This window comes from Anabrus simplex, chromosome 1 (assembly GCF_040414725.1).
Source record: "Anabrus simplex isolate iqAnaSimp1 chromosome 1, ASM4041472v1, whole genome shotgun sequence".
NCBI classification, from domain to species: domain Eukaryota; kingdom Metazoa; phylum Arthropoda; class Insecta; order Orthoptera; family Tettigoniidae; genus Anabrus; species Anabrus simplex.
In genome coordinates, this window is record NC_090265.1 from 1584466265 (window position 1) to 1584493675 (window position 27411).

Sequence of the window (27411 nt, forward strand, 5' to 3'; positions counted from 1 at the left end):
GTCTAGTTTTCTCCCTTCTCTTACTGAAAGTTTCCCACCCAAGTTCCTTTAACATTTCTGATACACTACTCTTTCTCCTGAAATCCCCTGTTACAAATCTTGCTGCTTTCCTCTGCACACTATCTATTTCTTTTATTAGGTATTCTTGGTGAGGATCCCAAACATTGTTTGCATGGTATTCCAATAATGGACAAACCATACTTAAGTAACTTTTCTCTTTTAATTCTTTGTTGCATCCTTTAAGTAGCCTCATTATGACATGTAACGATCTGTATGCTTTCCCAACAATGTCATCCACATGACCCTTCCAGTGCAAATTACTTTCAAATCTCACACCTAAGTATTTGCACTTGCCATCTTTTGGGATAACTACCTCATCCAAAGTATATTCAAATTCAGTTTTAAAACTCCTGTTTGTAAATGTTGTAACAGTTGATTAGCCTCCGTTAACCTACATATTATTTTCTTCAACCTATTGTAATTCCCTTTATAATTCTGAACAATCCTCAATATTATTTATTTCCCTATAAACTCTGCAATAAATGTACAGTAATTCTCCATTGAGTCTTCATTTTAATATACAAATATTCATCTTATCTAAACAACTATGAACACAAGTTCTTTATTTACAGGACCTAAGTGGAGACTACCACATCACAGACTTAGCTTGGTACGAGGATAAGCTCTACTTGGTGACCAACTCAACACATGTTTACTGGTACAATCTGACTAGCCATGATCATGGTCAACTGCATGAGATTGATTCTGTTGGCAGCATTGCAGTGGACTGGATTGGGAGAAAACTTTATTGGTCTAACCCTAAACAACAGCTGGTATATTACATTTTATATCTAAGCATGTATAAATTAGTGAACAGTGGGGTAATTCTAACATCAAATATTTGCCATAGAAAATAATATAAATGAATATAAATATAAATGAACTGTAGTTTTTGTTGTTGTTCTTGTTGTTGTTGTTGTTTCATACCTTGGTCTACCCCCTACTGTTCTTACCACCTACACTTCCCTCTATGGTGATCTATCTAGAATTTTATGTACCACAATGAAATTCATTAATGATGGATATATTTATTAAACTTGATCCTTTGTTCTGAGCCCAGACCTGTCAATATTAATACATTTAACACTGGTATATTCGTAACGTGTTAACTGCTGTATGCTGAAAATTTTAGCCATATTTTGTGGTTTTACAACTTTGACACTTTTGAGCTGAATGAATTATTATTTTTGCATCGAGTGGGAAACCAAAGTGCAAAGAAATTGTTCCTACTCTTCAAAACAATCATTTGTATTCTATCCGGCAATTGATCTAGCAGCAGTATAAAGAACTGTAGCACTGTCGAGAGTCAGACGTATTTCCACCATGTTATGATACATTCATTAAGAAAAAACATATATGGCAGTAAATAAGGAAGCCTGGGCAATGGTTGGGCACTGTGTTCAATGAGTTAACTCTGAAGGAATGTACTGTATACTTCCCAAGTAATAAAATTTAAAGTCTCACTTATTGATAAGGAAGATACATACACATACAGAATTACTTTCTCCAATCTTCTGAGATCTGCTCTTCTTCTTCTTCTTCTTCTTCTTCTTCTTCTTCTTCTTCTTCTTCTTCTTCTTCTTCTTCTTCTTCTTCTTCTTCTTCTTCTTCTTCTTCTTCTTGAGTGCTTTGTAAGTTCACCACAATCCCAAATGCTTAGCAGCCTTTACTGTTTCTACTGTAACTTCATTTATTACCACAGCTTAAACATCAGGATATCCCTTGCTTTAATATGCCAACATTATATTTTTTTAAAAGAAGAATAATCCAAGTACTGCAATCATATGTAGAGCATGCAGCATATTTTTAAGTGTTTTCAGTGGACTATATAGTTGAAACATCAAGCTCAACACTGATAATTTTAACACACCAGTTTTGGTGTTCACGAGGAGTGTATTTATAACATCCTCACCTTCTTAAATGCATGTTCACAACTTACTCTTTTTATGAGCATCAACGGACAATGATAGATTACTGTCATCTTTTAATTAACAAGTGTTCATCAAGATAAAAAGTCCTTGTATCTGGACCATACTGAATATCCGTTAGAGGAGAGATCCTCACTTGGACTATGTGTAAGTAGGGTAGCATCCTGCTTCATGAATTTACCGAGCTCAGAACATTTTAAGCAAGCCTCGGACCTATGGGAGTAATGGAGTTCCACTCCCATTTGACAGGCGAGGGAGTCCTTGGAAACAACTTGGCGAACGAAATGGAATTCGATGGGGAGCTATCAACATTAATGGGGCTTATGGAAGAAAGAAAGTAGAACTGGCTGAGTCAACAAAGAGGATGCATTTGGATGTGCTAGGAGTAAGTGATATTCGGGTAAGGGGAGATAATGAGGAAGAGATAGGAGATTATAAAGTGTACTTGACGGATGTTAGAAAGGGAAGGGCAGAGTCTGGGGTAGGGCTCTTTATCAGGAATACCATTGCACGCAACATAGTTCCTGTTAGGCACGTAAATGAGCGAATGATGTGGGTAGATTTGTCAGTTGGAGGAACTAGGACTAGAATTGTGTCTGTGTACTCACCATGTGAAGATGCAGATGAGGATGAAGTTGACAACTTTTATGAAGCATTGAGTGACATCGTGGTCAGGGTCAACAGCAAGGATAGAATAGTACTAATGGGCGATTTCAATGCGAGAGTTGGGAATAGAACTGAAGGATACGAAAGGGTGATTGGTAAACGTGGGGAAGATATGGAAGCTAATGGGAATGGGAAGCGTTTGCTAGACTTCTGTGCTAGTATGGGTTTAGCTGTTACGAATACATTCTTCAAGCATAAGGCTATTCACCGCTACACATGGGAGGCTAGGGGTACCAGATCCATAATAGACTATATCTTAACAGACTTCGAATTCAGGAAATCTGTCAGGAATGTATGAGTTTTCTGCGGATTTTTTGATGATACAGACCACTATCTGATCTGTAGTGAACTAAGTATCTCTAGGCCTAGGGTAGAGAAAGTGAAATCTGTCTGCAAACGAATAAGGGTAGAAAATCATCAGGACAAGGAAATTAGACAGAAGTACATGGATATGATTAGTGAGAAGTTTCAAACAGTAGACAGTAAGCAGGTTCAGGATATAGAAAGTGAATGGGTGGCATACAGGGATGCTGTACTAGATGGGAAAAGGCGAACATCTTGGTGGAATGATGAAGTGAGAGCAGCTTGTAAACGTAAAAAGAAGGCTTATCAGAAATGGCTCCAAACAAGGGCCGAGGCAGACAGGGATTTGTACGAAGTTGAAAGAAACAGAGCGAAACAAATAGTTGTTGAATCCAAAAAGAAGTCATGGGAAGATTTTGGTAACAACCTGGAAAGGCTAGGTCAAGCAGCAGGGAAACCTTTCTGGACAGTAATAAAGAATCTTAGGAAGGGAGGGAAAAAGGAAATGAACAGTGTTTTGAGTAATTCAGGTGAACTCATAATAGATCCCAGGGAATCACTGGAGAGGTGGAGGGACTATTTTGAACATCTTCTCAATGTAAAAGGAAATCATCCTGGTGGTGTTGCGAACAGCCAAGCTCATGGGGAGGAGGAAAATGATGTTGGTGAAATTATGCTTGAGGAAGTAGAAAGGATGGTAAATAAACTCCATTGTCATAAAGCAGCAGGAATAGATGAAATTAGACCTGAAATGTTGAAGTATAGTGGGAAGGCAGGGATGAAATGGCTTCACAGAGTAAAATTAGCATGGAGTGTTGGTAAGGTACCTTCAGATTGGACAAAAGCAGTAATTGCATGTATCTATAAGCAAGGGAACAGGAAGGATTGCAACAACAATAATCAATAATCAATAAATCAATACTGATCTGCATTTAGGGCAGTCGCCCAGGTGGCAGATTCCCTATCTGTTGCTTTCCTAGCCTTTTCCTAAATGATTTCAAAGAAATTGGAAATTTATTGAACATCTCCCTTGGTAAGTTATTCCAATCCCTAACTCCCCTTCCTATAAATGAATATTTGCCCCAGTTTGTCCTCTTGAATTCCAACTTTATCTTCATATTGTGATATTTCCTACTTTTATAAACACCATTCAAACTTATTTGTCTACTAATGTCATTCCACGCCATCTCTCCGCTGACAGCTCGGAACATACCACTTACAAGTGACTATTCTCATTTTGGTTCCGTATTGAAGTTGACGTATGTCTCAAGTATTATTACAATATTGTATTGTATTGTATTGTATTGAACAGGTGGACTTATAATATTGTAATAATACTTGAGACATACCACTTAGCCGAGCAGCTTTTCTTCTTTCTCTCAATTCTTCCCAACCCAAACATTGCAACATTTCTGTAATGCTACTCTTTTGTCGGAAATCACCCAGAACAAATCGAGCTGCTTTTCTTTGGATTTTTTCCAGTTCTTGAATCAGGTAATCCTGGTGAGGGTCCCATACACTGGAACCATACTCTAGTTGGGATCTTACCAGAGACTTATATGCACTCTCCTTTACATCCTTACTACAACCCCTAAACACCCTCATAACCATGTGCAGAGATCTGTACGCTTTATTTACAGTCCCATTTTATATGATTACCCCAATGAAGATCTTTCCTTATATTAACACCTAGATACTTACAATGATCCCGAAAAGGAACTTTCATCCCATCAACGCAGTAAATAAAACTGAGAGGACTTTTCCTATTTGTGAAACTCACAACCTGGCTTTTAACCCCATTTATCAACATACCATTGCCTGCTGTCCATCTCACAACATTTTTGAGGTCACGTTGCAGTTGCTCACAATCTTGTAACTTATTTATCACTCTATAGAGAATAACATCATCCGCAAAAAGCCTTACCTCCAATTACACTCCTTTACTCATATCATTTATATATATAAGAAAACATAAAGGTCCGATAATACTGCCTTGAGGAATTCCCCTCTTAATTATTACAGGGTCAGATAAAGCTTCACCTACTCTAATTCTCTGAGATCTATTTTCTAGAAATATAGCAACCCATTCAGTCACTCTTTTGTCTAGTCCAGTTGCACTCATTTTTGCCAGTAGTCTCCCATGGTCCACCCTATCGAATGCTTTAGACAGGTCAATCGCGATACAGTCCATTTGACCTCCAGAATCCAAGATATCTGCTATATCTTGCTGGAATCCTACAAGTTGAGCTTCAGTGGAATAACCTTTCCTAAAACCAAATTGCCTTCTATCGAACCAGTTATTAATTTCACAAACATGTCTAATATAATCAGAAAGAATGCCTTCCCAAAGCTTACATACAATGCATGTCAAACTTACTGGCCTGTAATTTTCAGCTTTATGTCTATCACCCTTTCTTTTATACACAGGGGCTACTATAGCAACTCTCCATTCATCTGGTATAGCTCCTCCGACCAAACAATAATCAAATAAGTACTTCAGATATGGTACTATATCCCAACCCATTGCCTTTAGTATACCCCAGAAATCTGATCAATTCCAGCCGCTTTTCTATTTTTCAACTTTTGTAGCTTATTGTAAATGTCATTGTTATCATATGTAAATTTTAATACTTCTTTGGCCTTAGTCTCCTCCTCTATCTCGACATTATCCTTGTAACCAACTCTCTTTACATAATGCTGACTGAATACTTGTGCCATTTGAAGATCCTCACATACACACTCCCCTTGTTCATTATATATTCCTGGAATGTCCTTCTTGGAACCTGTTTCTGCCTTAAAATACCTATACATACCCTTCCATTTTTCACTAAAATTTGTATGACTGCCAATTATGCTTGCCATCATGTTATCCTTAGCTGCCTTCTTTGCTAGATTCAATTTTCTAGCAAGTTCCTTCAATTTCTCCTTACTTCCACAGCCATTTCTAACTCTATTTCTTTCCAGTCTGCACCTCCTTCTTAGTCTCTTTATTTCTCTATTATAATAAGGTGGGTCTTTACCATTCCTTACCACCCTTAAAGGTACAAACCTGTTTTCGCATTCCTCAACAATTTCTTGAGGTATCTCATTGATTAGTATACCAGGCAAAATATTCACTGGCATCTTGGAAGGGAGGGTATGATCAGTCGTTGAGAGGAAGTTGGATGAAACCCAGTGTGGTTTCAGACCACAGAGAGGCTGTCAGGATCAGATCTTCAGTATGCGCCAGGTAATTGAAAAATGCTACGAGAGGAATAGGCAGTTGTGTTTATGTTTCGTAGATCTAGAGAAAGCATATGACAGGATACCGAGGGAAAAGTTGTTCGCCATACTGGGGGACTATAGAATTAAAGGTAGATTAATAAAATCAATCAAAGGTATTTATGTTGACAATTGGGCTTCAGTGAGAATTGATGGTAGAATGAGTTCTTGGTTCAGGGTACTTACAGGGGTTAGACAAGGCTGTAATCTTTCACCTTTGCTGTTCGTAGTTTACATGGATCATCTGCTGAAAGGTATAAAATGGCAGGGAGGGATTCAATTAGGTGGAAATGTGGTGAGCAGTCTGGCCTATGCTGACGACTTGGTCTTAATGGCAGATTGTGCCGAAAGCCTGCAGTCTAATATCTTGGAACTTGAAAATATGTGCAATGAGTATGGTATGAAAATTAGCCTCTCGAAGACTAAATTGATGTCAGTAGGTAAGAAATTCAACAGAACTGAATGTCAGATTGATGATACAAAGCTGGAACAGGTCGATAATTTCAAGTATTTAGGTTGTGTGTTCTCCCAGGATGGTAATATAGTAAGTGAGATTGAATCAAGATGTCGTAAAGCTAATGCAGTGAGCTCGCAGTTGCGATCAACAGTATTCTGTAAGAAGGAGGTCAACTCCCAGACGAAACTATCTTTACATCGGTCTGTTTTCAGACCAACTTTGCTTTACGGAAGCGAAAGCTGGGTGGACTCAGGATATCTTATTCATAAGTTCGAAGTAACAGACATGAAAGTAGCAAGAATGATTGCTGGTACAAACAGGTGGGAACAATGGCAGGATGGTACTCGGAATGAGGAGATAAAGGCTAATTTAGGAATTAACTCGATGGATGAAGCTGTATGCATAAACCGGCTTCGGTGGTGGGGTCATGTGAGGCGAATGGAGGAGAATAATGGACTCTGCTATAGAGGGTTATAGAAGTAGAGGTAGACCAAGACGACGATGGTTAGACTCAGTTTCTAACGATTTAAAGATAAGAGGTATAGAACTAAATGAGGCCACAACACTAGCTGCCAATCGAGGATTGTGGCGACGTTTAATAAATTCACAGAGGCTTGCAGACTGAATGCTGAAAGGCACAACAGTCTATAATGGTAATGTATGTATGTATGTATGTATGTATGTATGTATGTATGTATGTACATATGTGTGTTTTTGCGACCGTGTTTGTGATCATAGCTTTTTAATATTCAGTTCTATATGACATTTGTATTAAGACATTCAATTTTAATGACACTATGTCATTATTTAAACTATCCTGCTATGAATAGCTGAAGATGGCCATTTGTATCAACTGAAACTAGTCCTAGTAAAAAGAATAGTGTATTGATTAGGTGGTCCATAAAACTTTCATTAAGAAAATAAGTCATATCCACCAATACAGGCCTAATAATGAAGTTCATTGCTTATACGATGACAGCTTTGTTAAGTTTTGTGCTATCTTAAATGACTGAGACATCTGTCATCCGGTACTTTCTTTTCATGAGACCAAAAGTCCAATCACAAAAGATGTTTGCATGACCCACTGGCAGAAAAAAATGTTATTTCTTCATGTATACCTGACATATGCCTACAAGTTGGGGATCAAATATAAATGGGATTTTATTTTTTATTTAAATTCATTTATTAAAAAATCCAAGGCAATTACAATTTATTTTTCCACATAGTTTCATGCTTTGGAAATGCATTTGTCCCAGCATATGGGGAGCTCTTTGATGCCCTCATCATAAAAAGAACAAGCTCGTGTCACCGGCCAGTTGCGCATGAAGTCTTCTACACCCTCGTCATCTTCTCCCCCTGTGGGTTGGGGAGGTATAATAACACCCACAGTATCCCCTGCCTGTTGTAAGAGGTGATTAAAAGGGTCCTCAGGGGCTCTGTACTTTGGAGTGTGGGTTGGCAACCATGGGATTCCTAGCTGAGTCGTGGCATTGCTTCCACTTACTTGTTTGCTAGTTGCTTTACGTCGCACCGACACAGATAGGTCTTATGGCGACAATGGGACAGGGAAGGGCTAGGAGTGGGAAGGAAGCGGTCGTGGCCTTATTTAAGGTACAGCCCCAGCATTTGCCTGGTCGAAAATAGGAAACCACGGAAAACCATTTTCAGGGCTGCCGACAGTGGGGTTCGAACCTACTATCTCCCGAATACTGGATACTGGCCGCACTTAAGTGACTGCAGCTATCGAGCTCGGTCTTCCACTTACTTGTGCCAGGCTCCTCACTTTCATATATCCTATCTAACCTCCCTTGGTGAACTCTTCATTTTTTCAGACCCTGACGGTATTACTATTGAGGCCTAGGGAGTCTTTCATTTTCACGCCCTTCACGGCCCTTGTCTTCCTTTGGCCGATATCTTCATTTTTCGAAGTGTCAGATCCCTTCCATTTTTCCCTCTGATTAGTGTTATGTAGAGGATGGTTGCCTAGTTCTACATCCTCTTAAAATAATAATTACCACCACCACTCTCGTCATCTTTAAATTGTTGCCTTCCTAGGGCTTCTTTAAGTGGTCCAAACAAATGGAAATCACAGGGCGATAAGTCCAGGATGTAAGAAGGATGATCATCATGAAGACACAGAGTAATATTCCTCTTATTTATTCATTTAATTTAATTTTAATTCAAAGATCCCTACTCCAATTCAGCTTAATATATCATCCCTGGAAAGGCACAGTATTGTAAGAAACATTTTTGTCAAAATTGAGGTTACGATGTTTATACTTCAATCGGACTCCACTGCACACTGGCAAAGTATCGTAAGTGTCAAATTAATCTAGATAGTAAAAACAACGTAAACCACCAATATACAGAACACCAGTCATTACATCTTAAAGGCTTGAGTTAAAATCTTGGATCTTAACTCAAGACTTGGGAGAAAGGAGACGAGCTGCTTGACTAAGTGGTATGTTGATTTCATTTTTCAACCATATAAGTGGTATGTTCCGAGCTGTCAGTGGAGAGATGGCGTGGGAGGACATCAGTAGATGAATACGTTTGAGTGGTGTCTTTAAAAGTAGGAAAGATCACAATATGAAGATAAAGTTGGAATTCAAGGTGAAAATTGGGGCAAATATTCGTTTATAGGAAGGGGAGTTAGGGATTGGAATAACTTACCAAGGGAGATGTTCAATACATTTGTAATCTCTTTACAATAATTTAAGAAAAGGCTAGGAAAACAACAGATAAGGAATCTGCCACCTGGGCGACTGCACTAAATGCAGGTGAGTGAGTGAGTGAGTGAGTGAGTGAGTGAGTGAGTGAGTGAGTGAGTGAGTGAGTGAGTGAGTGAGTGAGTGAGTGAGTGAGTGAGTGAGTGAGTGAGTGAGTGAGTGAGTGAGTGAGTGAGTGAGTGAGTGAGTGAGTGAGTGAGTGAGTGATTGAGTGAGTGATTGAGTGAGTGAGTGAGTGAGTGAGTGAGTGAGTGAGTGAGTGAGTGAGTGAGTGAGTGAGTGAGTGAGTGAGTGAGTGAGTGAGTGAGTGAGTGAGTGAGTGAGTGAGTGAGTGAGTGAGTGAGTGAGTGAGTGAGTGAGTGAGTGAGTGAGTGAGTGAGTGAGTGAGTGAGTGAGTGAGTGAGTGAGTGAGTGAGTGAGTGAGTGAGTGAGTGAGTGAGTGAGTGAGTGAGTGAGTGAGTGAGTGAGTGAGTGAGTGAGTGAGTGAGTGAGTGAGTGAGTGAGTGAGTGAGTGAGTGAGTGAGTGAGTGAGTGAGTGAGTGAGTGAGTGAGTGAGTGAGTGAGTGAGTGAGTGAGTGAGTGAGTGAGTGAGTGAGTGAGTGAGTGAGTGAGTGAGTGAGTGAGTGAGTGAGTGAGTGAGTGAGTGAGTGAGTGAGTGAGTGAGTGAGTGAGTGAGTGAGTGAGTGAGTGAGTGAGTGAGTGAGTGAGTGAGTGAGTGAGTGAGTGAGTGAGTGAGTGAGTGAGTGAGTGAGTGAGTGAGTGAGTGAGTGAGTGAGTGAGTGAGTGAGTGAGTGAGTGAGTGAGTGAGTGAGTGAGTGAGTGAGTGAGTGAGTGAGTGAGTGAGTGAGTGAGTGAGTGAGTGAGTGAGTGAGTGAGTGAGTGAGTGAGTGAGTGAGTGAGTGAGTGAGTGAGTGAGTGAGTGAGTGAGTGAGTGAGTGAGTGAGTGAGTGAGTGAGTGAGTGAGTGAGTGAGTGAGTGAGTGAGTGAGTGAGTGAGTGAGTGAGTGAGTGAGTGAGTGAGTGAGTGAGTGAGTGAGTGAGTGAGTGAGTGAGTGAGTGAGTGAGTGAGTGAGTGAGTGAGTGAGTGAGTGAGTGAGTGAGTGAGTGAGTGAGTGAGTGAGTGAGTGAGTGAGTGAGTGAGTGAGTGAGTGAGTGAGTGAGTGAGTGAGTGAGTGAGTGAGTGAGTGAGTGAGTGAGTGAGTGAGTGAGTGAGTGAGTGAGTGAGTGAGTGAGTGAGTGAGTGAGTGAGTGAGTGAGTGAGTGAGTGAGTGAGTGAGTGAGTGAGTGAGTGAGTGAGTGAGTGAGTGAGTGAGTGAGTGAGTGAGTGAGTGAGTGAGTGAGTGAGTGAGTGAGTGAGTGAGTGAGTGAGTGAGTGAGTGAGTGAGTGAGTGAGTGAGTGAGTGAGTGAGTGAGTGAGTGAGTGAGTGAGTGAGTGAGTGAGTGAGTGAGTGAGTGAGTGAGTGAGTGAGTGAGTGAGTGAGTGAGTGAGTGAGTGAGTGAGTGAGTGAGTGAGTGAGTGAGTGAGTGAGTGAGTGAGTGAGTGAGTGAGTGAGTGAGTGAGTGAGTGAGTGAGTGAGTGAGTGAGTGAGTGAGTGAGTGAGTGAGTGAGTGAGTGAGTGAGTGAGTGAGTGAGTGAGTGAGTGAGTGAGTGAGTGAGTGAGTGAGTGAGTGAGTGAGTGAGTGAGTGAGTGAGTGAGTGAGTGAGTGAGTGAGTGAGTGAGTGAGTGAGTGAGTGAGTGAGTGAGTGAGTGAGTGAGTGAGTGAGTGAGTGAGTGAGTGAGTGAGTGAGTGAGTGAGTGAGTGAGTGAGTGAGTGAGTGAGTGAGTGAGTGAGTGAGTGAGTGAGTGAGTGAGTGAGTGAGTGAGTGAGTGAGTGAGTGAGTGAGTGAGTGAGTGAGTGAGTGAGTGAGTGAGTGAGTGAGTGAGTGAGTGAGTGAGTGAGTGAGTGAGTGAGTGAGTGAGTGAGTGAGTGAGTGAGTGAGTGAGTGAGTGAGTGAGTGAGTGAGTGAGTGAGTGAGTGAGTGAGTGAGTGAGTGAGTGAGTGAGTGAGTGAGTGAGTGAGTGAGTGAGTGAGTGAGTGAGTGAGTGAGTGAGTGAGTGAGTGAGTGAGTGAGTGAGTGAGTGAGTGAGTGAGTGAGTGAGTGAGTGAGTGAGTGAGTGAGTGAGTGAGTGAGTGAGTGAGTGAGTGAGTGAGTGAGTGAGTGAGTGAGTGAGTGAGTGAGTGAGTGAGTGAGTGAGTGAGTGAGTGAGTGAGTGAGTGAGTGAGTGAGTGAGTGAGTGAGTGAGTGAGTGAGTGAGTGAGTGAGTGAGTGAGTGAGTGAGTGAGTGAGTGAGTGAGTGAGTGAGTGAGTGAGTGAGTGAGTGAGTGAGTGAGTGAGTGAGTGAGTGAGTGAGTGAGTGAGTGAGTGAGTGAGTGAGTGAGTGAGTGAGTGAGTGAGTGAGTGAGTGAGTGAGTGAGTGAGTGAGTGAGTGAGTGAGTGAGTGAGTGAGTGAGTGAGTGAGTGAGTGAGTGAGTGAGTGAGTGAGTGAGTGAGTGAGTGAGTGAGTGAGTGAGTGAGTGAGTGAGTGAGTGAGTGAGTGAGTGAGTGAGTGAGTGAGTGAGTGAGTGAGTGAGTGAGTGAGTGAGTGAGTGAGTGAGTGAGTGAGTGAGTGAGTGAGTGAGTGAGTGAGTGAGTGAGTGAGTGAGTGAGTGAGTGAGTGAGTGAGTGAGTGAGTGAGTGAGTGAGTGAGTGAGTGAGTGAGTGAGTGAGTGAGTGAGTGAGTGAGTGAGTGAGTGAGTGAGTGAGTGAGTGAGTGAGTGAGTGAGTGAGTGAGTGAGTGAGTGAGTGAGTGAGTGAGTGAGTGAGTGAGTGAGTGAGTGAGTGAGTGAGTGAGTGAGTGAGTGAGTGAGTGAGTGAGTGAGTGAGTGAGTGAGTGAGTGAGTGAGTGAGTGAGTGAGTGAGTGAGTGAGTGAGTGAGTGAGTGAGTGAGTGAGTGAGTGAGTGAGTGAGTGAGTGAGTGAGTGAGTGAGTGAGTGAGTGAGTGAGTGAGTGAGTGAGTGAGTGAGTGAGTGAGTGAGTGAGTGAGTGAGTGAGTGAGTGAGTGAGTGAGTGAGTGAGTGAGTGAGTGAGTGAGTGAGTGAGTGAGTGAGTGAGTGAGTGAGTGAGTGAGTGAGTGAGTGAGTGAGTGAGTGAGTGAGTGAGTGAGTGAGTGAGTGAGTGAGTGAGTGAGTGAGTGAGTGAGTGAGTGAGTGAGTGAGTGAGTGAGTGAGTGAGTGAGTGAGTGAGTGAGTGAGTGAGTGAGTGAGTGAGTGAGTGAGTGAGTGAGTGAGTGAGTGAGTGAGTGAGTGAGTGAGTGAGTGAGTGAGTGAGTGAGTGAGTGAGTGAGTGAGTGAGTGAGTGAGTGAGTGAGTGAGTGAGTGTGAGTGAGTGAGTGAGTGAGTGAGTGAGTGAGTGAGTGAGTGAGTGAGTGAGTGAGTGAGTGAGTGAGTGAGTGAGTGAGTGAGTGAGTGAGTGAGTGAGTGAGTGAGTGAGTGAGTGAGTGAGTGAGTGAGTGAGTGAGTGAGTGAGTGAGTGAGTGAGTGAGTGAGTGAGTGAGTGAGTGAGTGAGTGAGTGAGTGAGTGAGTGAGTGAGTGAGTGAGTGAGTGAGTGAGTGAGTGAGTGAGTGAGTGAGTGAGTGAGTGAGTGAGTGAGTGAGTGAGTGAGTGAGTGAGTGAGTGAGTGAGTGAGTGAGTGAGTGAGTGAGTGAGTGAGTGAGTGAGTGAGTGAGTGAGTGAGTGAGTGAGTGAGTGAGTGAGTGAGTGAGTGAGTGAGTGAGTGAGTGAGTGAGTGAGTGAGTGAGTGAGTGAGTGAGTGAGTGAGTGAGTGAGTGAGTGAGTGAGTGAGTGAGTGAGTGAGTGAGTGAGTGAGTGAGTGAGTGAGTGAGTGAGTGAGTGAGTGAGTGAGTGAGTGAGTGAGTGAGTGAGTGAGTGAGTGAGTGAGTGAGTGAGTGAGTGAGTGAGTGAGTGAGTGAGTGAGTGAGTGAGTGAGTGAGTGAGTGAGTGAGTGAGTGAGTGAGTGAGTGAGTGAGTGAGTGAGTGAGTGAGTGAGTGAGTGAGTGAGTGAGTGAGTGAGTGAGTGAGTGAGTGAGTGAGTGAGTGAGTGAGTGAGTGAGTGAGTGAGTGAGTGAGTGAGTGAGTGAGTGAGTGAGTGAGTGAGTGAGTGAGTGAGTGAGTGAGTGAGTGAGTGAGTGAGTGAGTGAGTGAGTGAGTGAGTGAGTGAGTGAGTGAGTGAGTGAGTGAGTGAGTGAGTGAGTGAGTGAGTGAGTGAGTGAGTGAGTCCAAAGTACTGAATTATGCCTTTACAAAGACAGCTCATAACTACTAATTATTTTCATTGATATTGTAGAATCATTAATACACTCAATTATCCCATGTAACCATAATAAATATGTGCAAGACATAACGGGGTTTATCTTCACCTGCAGCTATAATATGGCATAATTTAACTTTTTCAATATTTTCTAAAGATTGTACATTACCTCTTTTCACATTTAAAATAACATTTAATTGAGTAACATGATGACCTTTATGATTCCTTCAAATTAATCCATGCAGTTTAATTCTGCTTATCTTAGGAATGAATAAAATTTACAACTACCTATAACATTACCAATATGAAAATATTGCCTAGAAGTTTACAAATAACATTAAAGTAATAGCAACATATGAAAGGAACATGTAAATTGGTCACTTGTGATGTTTTAATCTCTTGCTGGGATTAATGAATGTAGCTCAGCCTCCATTCATTGGAATGTTCTGCTCCCGCAGCATGCTTAGTTACACATCATAGACATTATATTAATATTAGTTACTGTATGTAGCCTAAAACTCCAGGATTCACCTGCAACTTAAAAAAGATATCTTGTGATATCTTAAGCCATCTCTTTTCAGTTTTATCTCAGTTAATTTATAACTGTTATGTTCTTCAGTCTGCCAAATCTACTTTTGAATAAATAAATTTATAAACTGTCTGGATAAGAAAACATACAGTAACGGAATTATACCTGAAAAAAAAAAAAAAAAACTTAATTAAAATAAACACTAAAAGTATACTACAGCATATCATTGACCTAGCCAGGATGGGGGCGTTGCATGTTGGAAGGTCAACGGACTGACTAGTCAGCTGGAATCATACCAATGACAGAGTAACAGTATTTCAACAGCTTGTATTCAGTCAGTCATCAACAAGGCAAGTCTAGACATGTTCAAAAGGGGCCAGCAGGGAAACTCCTATAACATCTAACAACACCGGAAGATTCAAGATCTTAAAATCTGTATTACTGGGCGAGTTGGCCATCCAATTAGGAGCACACGGTTGTGAGCTTGCATCTGGGAGATAGTGGGTTCGAATTCCACTGTTGGCAGTCCTGAAGATGGTTTTCCATGTTTTCCCATTTTCGCACCAGGTAAATGCTGGGGCTGTACCCTAATTAAGGCCATGGCCGCTTCCTTCCAACTCCTAGGCCTTTCCTGTCCCATCATCGCCATAAGACCTATCTGTGTCGGTGCGACATAATGCCACTAGCAAAAAAAAAATCTGTATTGAACAACATTTTACAATTGAGAGAAGTTTTCCTAACTATGATCTCACCTTTTACTATAAAATTACATAGAGTACATGGCTCAATGCCAAGTTTTACATAATTATTCATTAATTTAAGGAACTTTCTTTTTTTGCTAGTGACTTTACGTCGCACCGACACAGATAGGTCTTATGATGACGATGGGATAGGAAAAGCCTAGGTTGGAAGGAAGCAGCCGTGGCCTTAATCAAGGTACAGCCTGGTGTGAAAATGGGAAACCACGGAAAACCATCTTCAGGGTTGCCGACAGTGGGATTCAAACCACTATCTCCCGGATGCAAGCTCACAGTCGCGCCCCCTTAACTACATGGCCAACTTGCCTGGTAATGTAAGGAACAAAAAAAAAAAATTATAAAGATACAGTGTATTTCACAAAGAGGAAAGAAGACGTCAACTGTGGCACATAACGTTTTAAAACTTTTTATCATATCCATTATCTGTGTTTTGTATTATGTGTCATTTGTCATGTTATGGGTTATTGTCTTCTAAGCTGAAGATGTCGCAAAACTAAGAGATGAAACCTGTCCTTGTAATTAAGTGCTGTCTTTCGATAACACAACAATAACATGCATTGAAAGGTGCAGGTCTCTCGAGTTTAATTAGATAGCATCAATTAATTAATTAATTATGAATTATATCAACTGCAGCGTTCTGATGGTGAAATTTTTTCCCATCAACGGGACTCAAACTGGCTAAATACGGTGTCAGCCCATAGAGACTTGATGGCTTATTCTTATTCTTATTTTTCTCTTAACAGACTAGTAGCTAAAGAGTAATTTGAAGAAAAATAAAATTAGGAGTTTTAACCATCTGACCCTCAATTAACTCATAATTCATCTTCTGTACCATAACACGATATGTGTTATTCAATACACTCCAGAAACAGCATAGAGATTTACTGCCAGTCGAAAAATGTAATGCAGTTTTCATAAATTCTCTGTTAATTTTTTATATTGTCTGTTCAAGGTCCTCAGCATCTTGGATGTTTTAACATTTTATTTATAAAGAGGAAGTCATGTGACTGTTTTCTAAATATTGCTCCATATTATTAATGAGGATAGAATCTTGAAAGGATTATCCACAAACTTACAGAAGTGGACTATAAACTGTCTTGGGTATATAGTGTAAAACACTACCATTCTCATTACTCAATGTTCAACATTTTACAGATCACCCGAGGTAACCTGTTTGGGGCACAACAGGAACCTCTCATACTTACAGTGGCTAAGGAGCTCAACATTGACTCAATCCATGCATATATCTATTGGTCAACAGGCCATGCAGTGGAATGTGCTAGACTCAATGGGGCAGATAAGAAGATTTATTATCCAGAAGAGATTTTCTCTGGAAAGCAAGGTAAACAAATCAATAATTTATTTTGTTTTCTTTTGATTTAATAACTTTATAAATCAATGCAATCAATATTCAGCTTTCAAATTTGCCTGTGTAGAAATACTGTACAGTACTAGGAAAACAGGAATGAAGGATCTAGTTCTAACTTCAAAACGCCTCTTCTTCACCGTTTCCCTCTTCCTATCATGGATTGTTTTCTCCCCATTCTCAATTTTTCTTCTCTTCACCTCTGTATTGAAGGCAATATTTCAATATCACTTTGAAATTTGTATTCTTTTCTTACGTTTTTTAATTGGTAAATTTACTTCTCTTAGATTAAGATATTTTAGCATTGCTACCATGTATATACATGTATTGTGATTAATTTAATATTCGTATGTACGATATGTGCATAAGTTACAAATAAAACAATTCTCTTTTAATAATCACTAGGTTAGATTATTTCATCCATGCAAATTATTATTTTGATATTTCCTTTTCTTAATATTATTATAATCACTATTATTTGCATTATTTAAATGTAGTTGTTACTAGTAAGCAGACCCAGCCAATAGCTGGAAACTGCAGATGATGATGATGATGATGATGAAATGTAGTTATTATTAGTAATAGTGTATTAGGTTAAGACTAAGTGTAAGATGGGGATTACCTCTCTATGCTAGGATAAATAAAATATATTATCTTATCTTACCTTATCTAACAGTAGATTAAATGGCATTCATTTGAAATAAATGTATGTGAAAATTTTTATTATATGGATATGAGTGCTAGGATGTAGTGCGTGAAGTTTGTTACAGTGAATTATTTAGATAATAATGATTTTCTGAGGCTTTTGCTAGCCTGGTACAGTTGAGAGACAGGCCCTCCATTGAGAGTGGCAGCATCTGCCGTGTATGGGGGAAATTATACAAGTTGAAGTAAGGTCGGTAGATGCAGAGTGGGTTTCGGCCCTAGGGTTTCGTCCGTTAAGAGGCCACGGCTTGCCCGTGGTCCAACAGCTCTGTACTCTGACTGGCCAACCGAGCAGAGGAAAGTTGGCCACGGTTCTACCTACGCCTCTGCATTCGGGAGACGGGTCTGGGGCACAGTGCCGGACTACACGCCTGGCCCCACCCTTCAGCTGTCCTGAGAATTTTCCGTGGTTTTCCATTCTACTGCACTAAGGCGAATGCCAGGACAGTTCGTAGTATAGGCCACGGCCGCTCACCCGCTCACCTTTTCCGCACATCTCCTTCACCGTAACAAATCTCCTGGCCTGAGAGACGGTGTCACCATCTAAGAGGCCCGCCTCCCCCTTCAGGGGAGGAATGAAAACGTTTAGTAGTAGTAGTAGTAGTAGTAGTAGTAGTAATAGTAGTAGTAGTAGTAGTAGTAGTAGTAGTAGTAGTTGAAGGAATGTTGGAGACAGTACAAACACCCAGCCTCCAAGCCAAGGGAATTAATCACTTATGACTAAAATCCCATGAGTCATCCAGGAATGAAACCTGAGTGCTGAAGTCTCAGACGCTGACCACTCAGTCAATTATTTACTGTAGATCAAATTTCTGATGTGGCATGAATTCATATGATTCAGTTTGTTTTGAGCATTCTAAATTCCTGTGTGGATTCTCAGTTGCTAGAACAGAAACAGGACTAGCAGTAAACATAGGAGTGGTCGAGTGAGGTATCTTAATGGTGATCTCGTCCATCATCCGCACATAAAGAAACTTCACAATAAAAGTCCTACTACAATAACATATTTGACTTTTTTTTTTTAACACCTGTTTTGGATTAGTAAAATTGATCTGGTTTATCATTTCAGTGATGGGTCTTACTTTAGACATGGACCGGCGTTCTGTGTATTGGATTGTACGAAGTTATGAAGGGTCAAAACTTTTCAAAGCACCAATGGCTGAAGAGTTCTTTCCTCGTCAAAAAGAAAAGGCTGTACAAATATTTAATCTTCAACACCCTAATATTCAAGGTATGGTATGATTGTTCATGAATAGGAACACCACATAACAGGATAAATATAATGACAGGTCAAAGTGGGAAGAAGGAGCATAAGAAAAGGAGGCAAAGGCAAAACATCCTATTGTATTTTCCTATTCTAGTTCCTCTCTTTATATATATGACTTGATTTGTCACTTGTTTGTTCCTTGCCATTGCTTATGATATATTCAGTAATTTGTATTTCTAGGAGAAGCAGAGGGTATTTATTTAATAACAGAATTCTGGCACCTAAGCAACATATTGAGGTAGATGATTTAATGTATGTGAATGGCCAACAGATGTTTTCAAATCTAGCAAAGTGCTATAAAAAGAATGAAAAACTAGGAATTGGAAAGTAACCTTATCTTATTTACTGAATAATTATAAGTAATTACCTCAGGAATAGCAATTACAATATCAATTATACTAAGTTGGCCAAATGTTCTGTGTTTGGTAAGAAGGTTTGATCACCCCATGATTGATTGATTGGCTGATTGACTTAATGACAGCCATGAAGAAAGTGATTGTAAACACTCCAATGATATAATTAATTTACCATTATTAAAAAAGTGCAAATTTTGTAAATACACTGCCTGACAAAAGAGTTAAGCACCCAGAAGGAGTGTTTGAAAGTGAATGGAACTACATATGCTGAAAGACTATGCACTTCTATATAACTGACTAGCAAGATACCCGTGCTTCGCTACGGTATTATACTGAAATTTATAATTGAATGCTTATTGTTTTAGATATATAATCCGCCGAAATTCGCGATCTGACTCGTTTTCTGCGAAAATCAGCCAAAATTTGCAATCTGACTCGTTTGCTAGTAGATTACGGCAAGTTTCCTCCCATTTTTCAATCTTTCTTTCCAGCAATCGATTTCGTACTTTCCGGGCTAGGTCCAGGTATTCCACCCGGTCAGTTGGGTCCCTAAATCTTTGCCATCTTTTCCTATATGCATTTTTAATATGGATCAAATCCTTCAGGAGATCTGGCATGGTGTCGTCTTGGGTGCCTTGGCGGTACTGAACCCGCGGCCGGACTGCATTCTTAGTCATTACCCATCCAGTACCCATTTCCAGCGCGGTCCGCACATTTGACGGCGATCCTGAACATTATTATTATTATTATTATTATTATTATTATTATTATTATTATTATTATTATTATTATTATTATTATTATTATTATTAGATGTTCTGGACCCCACAGCAAGATGCAAGACTGCTACTTGGCAGTAAATTACATCTGCTGCCATTGTCATTGCTGACAATGTGACCAGCACCATTGTCGCGCGTAGGCAAGTGTGCGGGATTTCTGGCGATACAAATGACATACTTCCGTGCATTATTGACCTTATTATAGACGTGAACAATTTGACAGTCAATCTCATTCCTATCATTTATTTCAAAAGTCTTTACATTTTTATTTATATGCCAGGAGAATCTACTGTAATCTAAGAATGTTCTCCGAAGGAAAAGATGGCTGTTGAAAATGAACCCAGGAAAGATTAAAAATGATCAGTTTATGATCAGAATAAGTACATAAAAAATCTACAGCCTATTTCCAGTCATTCGATAGGGTCAAGAATGGAATGAATAAAGCCCCATCCAGCAGCGACAATAGGAATTGTGCCGGCTGCCGAAGCACTCCTCTGGGGCAATGATCGATGAATGACAAATGAAATGAAATATTGAACAGTGTTGCTGGAATGAATGATGACAGGGAAAACCGGAGCATCCGGAAAAAACCTGTCCCGCCTCCATTTTGTCCAGCACGAATGTCACATGGAGTGACCGGGATTTGAACCATAGAACCCAGCTCTGAGAGGCCAGCGTGCTGCCGCCTGAGCAACGGAGGCTCCTTATAAGTACATTATGAACAGTAAAATCAATTGGTCTCACCTCCTTTTACACCCCCGCCCTCTCCCCCCCCCAAAAAAAAAAATTAAAAGAAGGCGTGTTTCTTTATGTTTAAAGGAGATTCCAAACTCCAATGTTCACGGCTATTACCTTCAGTTTTGAGATATAAGTATCCCCATATAAATAATTAACTTTGCTCACTTCCTTTCACATTCCCCCCCACCCCCTCTCTAAGTGAATTTTCCAGCAAAAAATACTTGTTTCTTTAATAGTAAAGGATTTTATAAATACCAATTATCACAACTCTAACTTCTTCAGTTTTTGATTTATGTGTCCTCATGAAAGGAATTTCACTCCTGCCCCCCACGATGATTTCCCCCCAAAACGCGCTTTTCTTTGTTTTTAAAGGAGATCAAAATACCAATTTTCACATCTGTAACAACTTTAGTTTTTATTAGATGTATGTATTCTCATACAATTAAGTCAATTAATTTTTCAATTCTTTCACCCCACCCACCCTCATTGGATTTTCCAAGAATACGTGTTTCTTTACTTTTAAAGCAGTTTCCTAATATCAAATTTCACGTCTGTAACATCTTCATTTTTGAGATATCAGTAGCCTAATTAAAAGAATTCAACACCATTTCCAGTCACTTTTACACCCCCCCTCCACCCAAGTGGTATTTCCGATAACTAAAAATACATGTTTCTTTATTTTTAATAGAGATAAAAAATACAATTTTTCACTTCTGTAACATGGTAAGTTTTTTGAGATATACTGTAGAAATTCTCATTTTAAAATTTCACCCCTATTTAGTTCCCCTTGAGTGGAGTTTCCAAAAACAAATTCTACGTTTCTCAGATATTCTGTAGATATAGTTTTTCAAAAAATTCACCCCGATTTGTCACTCCCATTTAACCGCCATCAAATGGATTTTCCAAAAGCAAAAAAATACGTATTTCTTTATTTTTAAAGGAGATCCCATATACAAATTTTCAGTTCTGTAATATCTTCAGTTTCTGAGATATATGTATCCTCATTAAAGGCATTCAACCCATTATTCACCCTTTTACACCCCTCCTATTGGGATTTACAGAAAACAAAAAAATATGTGTTCCTTTATTTTTAAGGGAGATTCTAAATACCAATTTTTACATCTGTAAACTTTTAAAGTTTTAAGATGTTGACACACTCATTTTAAAAATTCAGCCCCCTTTTCACCCCCCATTATTTGGATTTTCCAAAAACAAAAAAATACCTGTTTCTTTATTTTTAAAGTAGATCGCAAATACCAATTTTCAGGTCTGTAATATCTTCAGTTTCTAAAATATAAGTAGCCTCATTAAAGGCATTCAACCTCTTTTTTATCCTTTTCCACCCTTCCTATTGGGATTTTCCAAAAACAAAAAAATATGTGTTTCTTTATTTTTAAAGGAAATTCTAAATACCAATTTTTACATCTATAAACTTTAAAAGTTTTTAGATATAGATACACTCATTTTAAAAATTCACCCCCTTTTCAGCCCCCCATTAATTGGATTTTCCAAAAACAAGAAAATATGTGTTTCTTTATTCTTAAAGGAGATCGCAAATACCAATTTTCAGGTCTGTAATATCTTCAGGTTCTGAAATATAAGCAGCCACATTAAAGGCATTCAACTCCTTTTTCACCCTTTTCCACCCTTCCTATTGGGATTTTCTGAAAACAAAAAAAAATGTGCGTTTCTTTATTTTTAATGAAGGTTCTAAATACCAATTTTTACATCTGTAAACTTTAAAAGTTTTGAGATATAGATGAACTCGTTTTAAAAATTCACCCCCTATTTCACCCTCCCATTAATTGGATTTTCCAAAAACAAAAAAAATATGTGTTTCTTTATTTTTAAAAGCGATCAAAAGCACCAATTTTCAGGTCTGTAATATCTTCAGTTTCTGAGATATAAGTACCGGTATCCTGATTAAAGGCATTCAACCCCCTTTTCACCCCTTTTCACCCCTCCTATTGGGATTTTCTGAAAACAAAAAAATACGTATTTCCTTATTTTTAAAGAAGATTTTAAACACCAATTTTTACATCTGTAAACTTTTAAAGCTTTGAGATATAGATACACTCATTTTAAAATTTCATCCCCCTTAGCAACGGAATATCCAAAAATCCTCTCTTAGCGAGCACCTACATCTTAATATGAATATACAGTAGAGTCTCGCTGATCCGACCTTCGCTTATCCGACATTCCGTGTTATCCGACACTGGTAGACTTAATTTGAACTTTTGGTGGAGACTAAATTCAGGCACACCCGCTGTGGAGGGTGCGACCAGGGGACAAGCACTGGCCTGACCGCTGGCGGTAGGACAGTTTTTTTCTCAAGGACAGGTGCAGTGAGTCTTCAGTCATTGTTCATTGAAGTATTGGTTGGGTGCGGATGTTATAGTTTTCATATCCTCTGTGAGTATAGCGAGTAAATCAAAGAAAGTGATTGTTTCTATGGAAGAGAACTTGAATGCATTAAAGAGACTGGACAAAGGGGAAATTCTTCAAAATGTGGCTTCAGATTATGGATGTTGGATCTGTTACAGTGGGAGACTGGAAAAAACAGAGGGAAGAAATTTAAAAGTGGTGCTCTACCAGAGCAGAGAAAAAATGAAAAATGTGAGTATGAAAAAGTAAGTGAAGCACTATTTCTTTGGTTATCTCAACACCGGGAGAAGGACCTGCCAATATCTGGCCCCATTCTACAGGAAAAGGCTGCGTATTTCCAGAAGGAGTTTAATGAAGGGGACCCTAATTTTCCTGCCAGTGCTGGGTGGCTTGATCGGTGGAAAAAAAGGTACGGCATTAGGCAGCTTAATATCTGTAGAGAAAAGTTTCCTTTCGTAAGACATCTGGAATGTTTTCGTTCAATACTGCATGTACTGTACAATTGAATTGATGATTCAATAAACAGAGTACCGGAAAACATGTCATTGTTTTAGTACTCGAGTATAGCCTTCCTGTTTGTTTCAGTTCATTTTCAAAGTTATTCTGTATTATCCGACATTTTCGGTGATCCAACGTACTCCAGGTCCCGTTTAGGTCAGATAATCGAGACTCCACTGTATCCCCAAAATTTCATTTCTTTATGTCCAGTAGTTTTGGCTCGGCGATGATGAGTCAGTCAGTCAGTCAGTCAGTCAGTCAGTCAGTCAGTCAGTCAGTCAGTCAGTCAGTCAGTCAGTCAGTCAGTCAGTCAGGGCAAGTTATTTTATATATATAGATTACAATATGGGATGAAAGAGACAAAGCCGTTGGAAGTTACAGGTGGAATGTTGGTGCCAGGTCAGTAGGGTGTCGCACCTCCACTGGCCGCAATACATGCCCTTATGCCGTTTGAAATGGTGCCAAACATCCTGAGGCATGTTTGTCCACAGTTGTTGCAGCTGTCCCTCCAGATCCCGCAGCCCTTCTAGTGTCATCCCATACGTGTTTAATGATGAAGAGCTGCGGGGATCTTGCTGGCCATGAGAGGACCTCAACATGCTCTAGGTAGTCAATAACACACGTGCTGTGCATGGACGTGCATTATCTTGTTGTAACACTGTCCCAGGGTGCTGTGTCATAAGGGGTAGTACGTGCGGACACAGAATGTCTGTGACGTATTGTTGTGACATCAAAGACTGCCGAAGCACAGGATCTGCCCTCTAACCTCGACGCCGCCAAACCTGCACACTATGATCATCGGTGGTTATGGAGAGGCGGGACTCATCACTGAACACGATGCTATGCCAGTCATCCTCTGTCCATACCTCCCGTGCAAGATACCACTCCAAACGCTGGCGTTGGTGTTCTGGTATCAATGGCAACCGATGATTGGGCGGTAGGATCACAATCCGGCGGATGTGAGTCGTCCAGACACTGTGCGGGAACTCACAGGATGTTGTAGAGTCTCCAGTACATGTTCGCAGATGGCAGATGCCGAAGTTATGGGATCCCGCAATGCTTGGCGCACAATACGACGGTCCTCCCTCGGGGTGGTGTTTCTTGGTTGACCTGAACCTGCACGACGTGACTGGGTGCCCTCATATACCCATTGAGTCCAGCATCGGGCCACTGTGACATCTGAATGGCCCACATGCCTGGCAATTGCATGACATGACCAACCAGCCTCATAATGTCCCACAGTGAGCCTCTGTCAAAATGTTGGCAATTGGTGGATAGGCTGTATAACACGTCTGTTGGGCATCACGGGTGCTTCGTACTGTATGTATTCCTCTTTGCATGTCTTGCTTAACTGTCTGACACAGTAGTTGACTGGTAACAACTTATCAATAACAGGATGGTGCCATTATGAATGCACTCTGATGGGTATTCTACACATTACAGATCCTTGTAAATCTAATCATTTACTCACATATCAATATCCCAAAATGGGACAGTATTGGACCACTCCTCCTGGGTGCTTAACTTTTTATGTCAGGCAGTGTATTTTTACTATCAAGGATAGTGCCAAATGGGACACATTTTGGCCTCGAGAGGCTATTCAGAATTGTTCAACTAAGAGGCTGCCATGATGTCACGATATCCCACTCACTCAATCAATGCACTGTACTCGATTGAGAATTTCACTTAAAGATAAAAATTTCATAATGTTCCGTATTGAAATGTATCACAATTAAATTGATATAATAAATAAGGTAGTTCAACCTATTCAATACAAATAAATACGAAATGTAGAGTTACATTCCTATTTAATTAAAAGCGGAAGAGGTACCGGTTTTGACCCCAATCCGGGTCATCATCAGCCGGATTGGGGTCGAAACCGGTACCGCTTCCGCTTTTAATTAAATAGGAATGTAACTCTACATTTCGTATTTATTTGTATTGAATAGGTTGAACTACCTTATTTATTATATCAATTTAATTGTGAGAATTTCACTGCGTTAAGAATTACTTCAGTCAGACCAAAATATATTTAATTTGTACAAGTGTCAGCTATGGATACAGTTTCTCACTTGACACTGACTATAGTGAGGTCTGTACCATTGTTTGATAATTTTATCACTGTTACATAATTAAATTAAATAATACTAATACGATGAACAGGTCCTCTCAGTTACTTCAGTGACCACCTGCTGTGGCTTCAAGATGACCGTAATGCTGTCATAGGTGATATGAGTGGCCAGAACACAGCTCTTATCAGCAAGATGAGCCTGTCAGGCCTCAACATGGCATCAGTAGTAGATCCTGCCTTACATCATACACCCAGTAAGTAAATTCTAATTCTGCTTGGAATAATGAATTCACATTACATGATAAAGAATAACTTACAAAATGTTTTTCAGATTCCAGTTATTATGAGATAAATGTAATACCTGAGCCTGTGAACCCAGCCTCCATCAGAATAACTGGCACATGGAACTCATTTCTCATTGAATGGGACTCTGTAAACAATGTGAATTATGACCAGGTCTTTTATGAAGTAACCATTGAGGACTCCAACAGAAGAGAGATTCAGGTAACAAAACTATGTTCAATATTATATCAATTGAGCTACATACTTAAGTCCTGTAGTCCTAATGGACATTACACTATATTTAATAAAAACACTACAAACTTACAGTACTGTATCAAAAATGCTTCACAGAAATGAATTCACTTGAAAAATTTTAACGTTCTTTTATTTCAAAATTAGACATCCTTTTCTTTGCAGATTCATCTATTTCTTTACTTGCAATATGTCCATTGGTGTTACTTCTGGATGGTGGATATATTTTAGCATGATCTCAAATGCTTTCTTGGCTACTGAGTGACTAAATCCTTTTATTCATGAAGTACGAAGGCCATCCGGAAAGTGGTATCCGTTTGCGCAATAAAGTCACAGGAGTAAATATTAACAAATATACACATTTTTATTGGAAAGAGCATATTTTACAATACTTCTCCACATAATCTCCAAGCAAATTTAGGCATTTGTCATAACGTGGGATGAGTTTTTGTATTTCAGCGTCATAGTCTTTCTCCGCCAGCGTATTGAGATACGTAGTCATGGCTCATTTAAGTTCTTCATCACTGTCAAATCTTTTTCCCACCAGAAAGTCTTTAAGCTTCGTAAAGAGATGAAAATCCGAAGGGGCCAAGTCCGGACTATACGGGCGATGGTCGAAGGTTTCCCACTTAAATTGCTGCAAAAGTTACTGTGTTATTGCAGCTGCATGAGGCCTGGCATTGTCATGAAGGAGAATGATGCCTGTAGACAATAGACCTCGCCGTCGATTTTGTATTGCCCGCCGTAATTTCTTTAATGTTTCACAATACGCATTAGCATTAATTGTGTCTCCACGGGCCATAAAATCAATGAGCAGTACACCTTGGCGATCCCAGAAAACGGTTGCCATGAGTTTCCTGGTGGACAGAACTGTCTTGAATTTTTTCAGTTTGGTTGGTGAATGAGCATGAAATCACTCCATTGACTGTCGTTTACTCTCAGGTGATGCATAACAAACTCATGTTTCGTCCCCAGTAATGATGTGAGTCAGAAAAGAGTCTCCTTCATTGGAATATCGTCCCAGAAACGTCCGTGCTGCAGCCATATGCTTGGTTTTGTGCTCTTCTGTAAGCATGCGAGGGACCCACCTTGCACAGATTTTTGAATAATGCAGATGGTCTTTGACAATTTCATGAACAATTGTTCGAGACACATTAGGAAAATGTTCACAGAGTTCATCAATTGTGACACGCCGATCGTTCCTCACGCATTCATCTACTGCGCTCAGCAGTTTGTCTGTAATGACAGATGGTCTCCCTGAACGCTCCTCGTCATGTGTATTCCCCCTCCCCAGGTTGAAGTTGCAACACCAGCGCCAAACAGACGACTCGTCTATCACATTGTCTCCATACAACTCCGTTAATTGGCGATGAATATCACAAGGTTGAACATTTCGTGCATTAAGAAATTTAACCACAGCCCTCACTTCACAACTGGCGGGATTCTCAATTTGTTTAAACATTTTAAACGATCACAGACACAACACAGGCAATGCTAGTGTCATGCAACCTCGCACAGAGCAGGCAGACAAGCCACTGACGCGGTCTGACCTTGCCCAGCGGCTACCCGAGTCGTCAGCGCTTCATGCGGCACTAACGGGTACTACTTTCCGGATGGCCCTTCTATATTTTGGGCTTATGCCATGTAATTAATTATAAACACACTCTACTTCAGAAGCCTTACCTAAACTTAGA

At 40.1% G+C, this 27411-nt stretch overlaps 1 protein-coding gene across 1 annotated transcript in view; it reads left to right on the forward strand.

Moving 5' to 3' along the window:
- Nucleotides 1–27411, forward strand: part of sev (sevenless) — a 368918-nt gene that overhangs the window by 191156 nt on the left and 150351 nt on the right. Inside the window, exons 14-18 of the mRNA XM_068226275.1 lie at nucleotides 633–833; nucleotides 16174–16360; nucleotides 18159–18320; nucleotides 25276–25437; nucleotides 25515–25687. Coding sequence (XP_068082376.1) covers nucleotides 633–833; nucleotides 16174–16360; nucleotides 18159–18320; nucleotides 25276–25437; nucleotides 25515–25687 — 885 coding nt within the window. The remainder of the gene's footprint in view (nucleotides 1–632; nucleotides 834–16173; nucleotides 16361–18158; nucleotides 18321–25275; nucleotides 25438–25514; nucleotides 25688–27411) is intronic.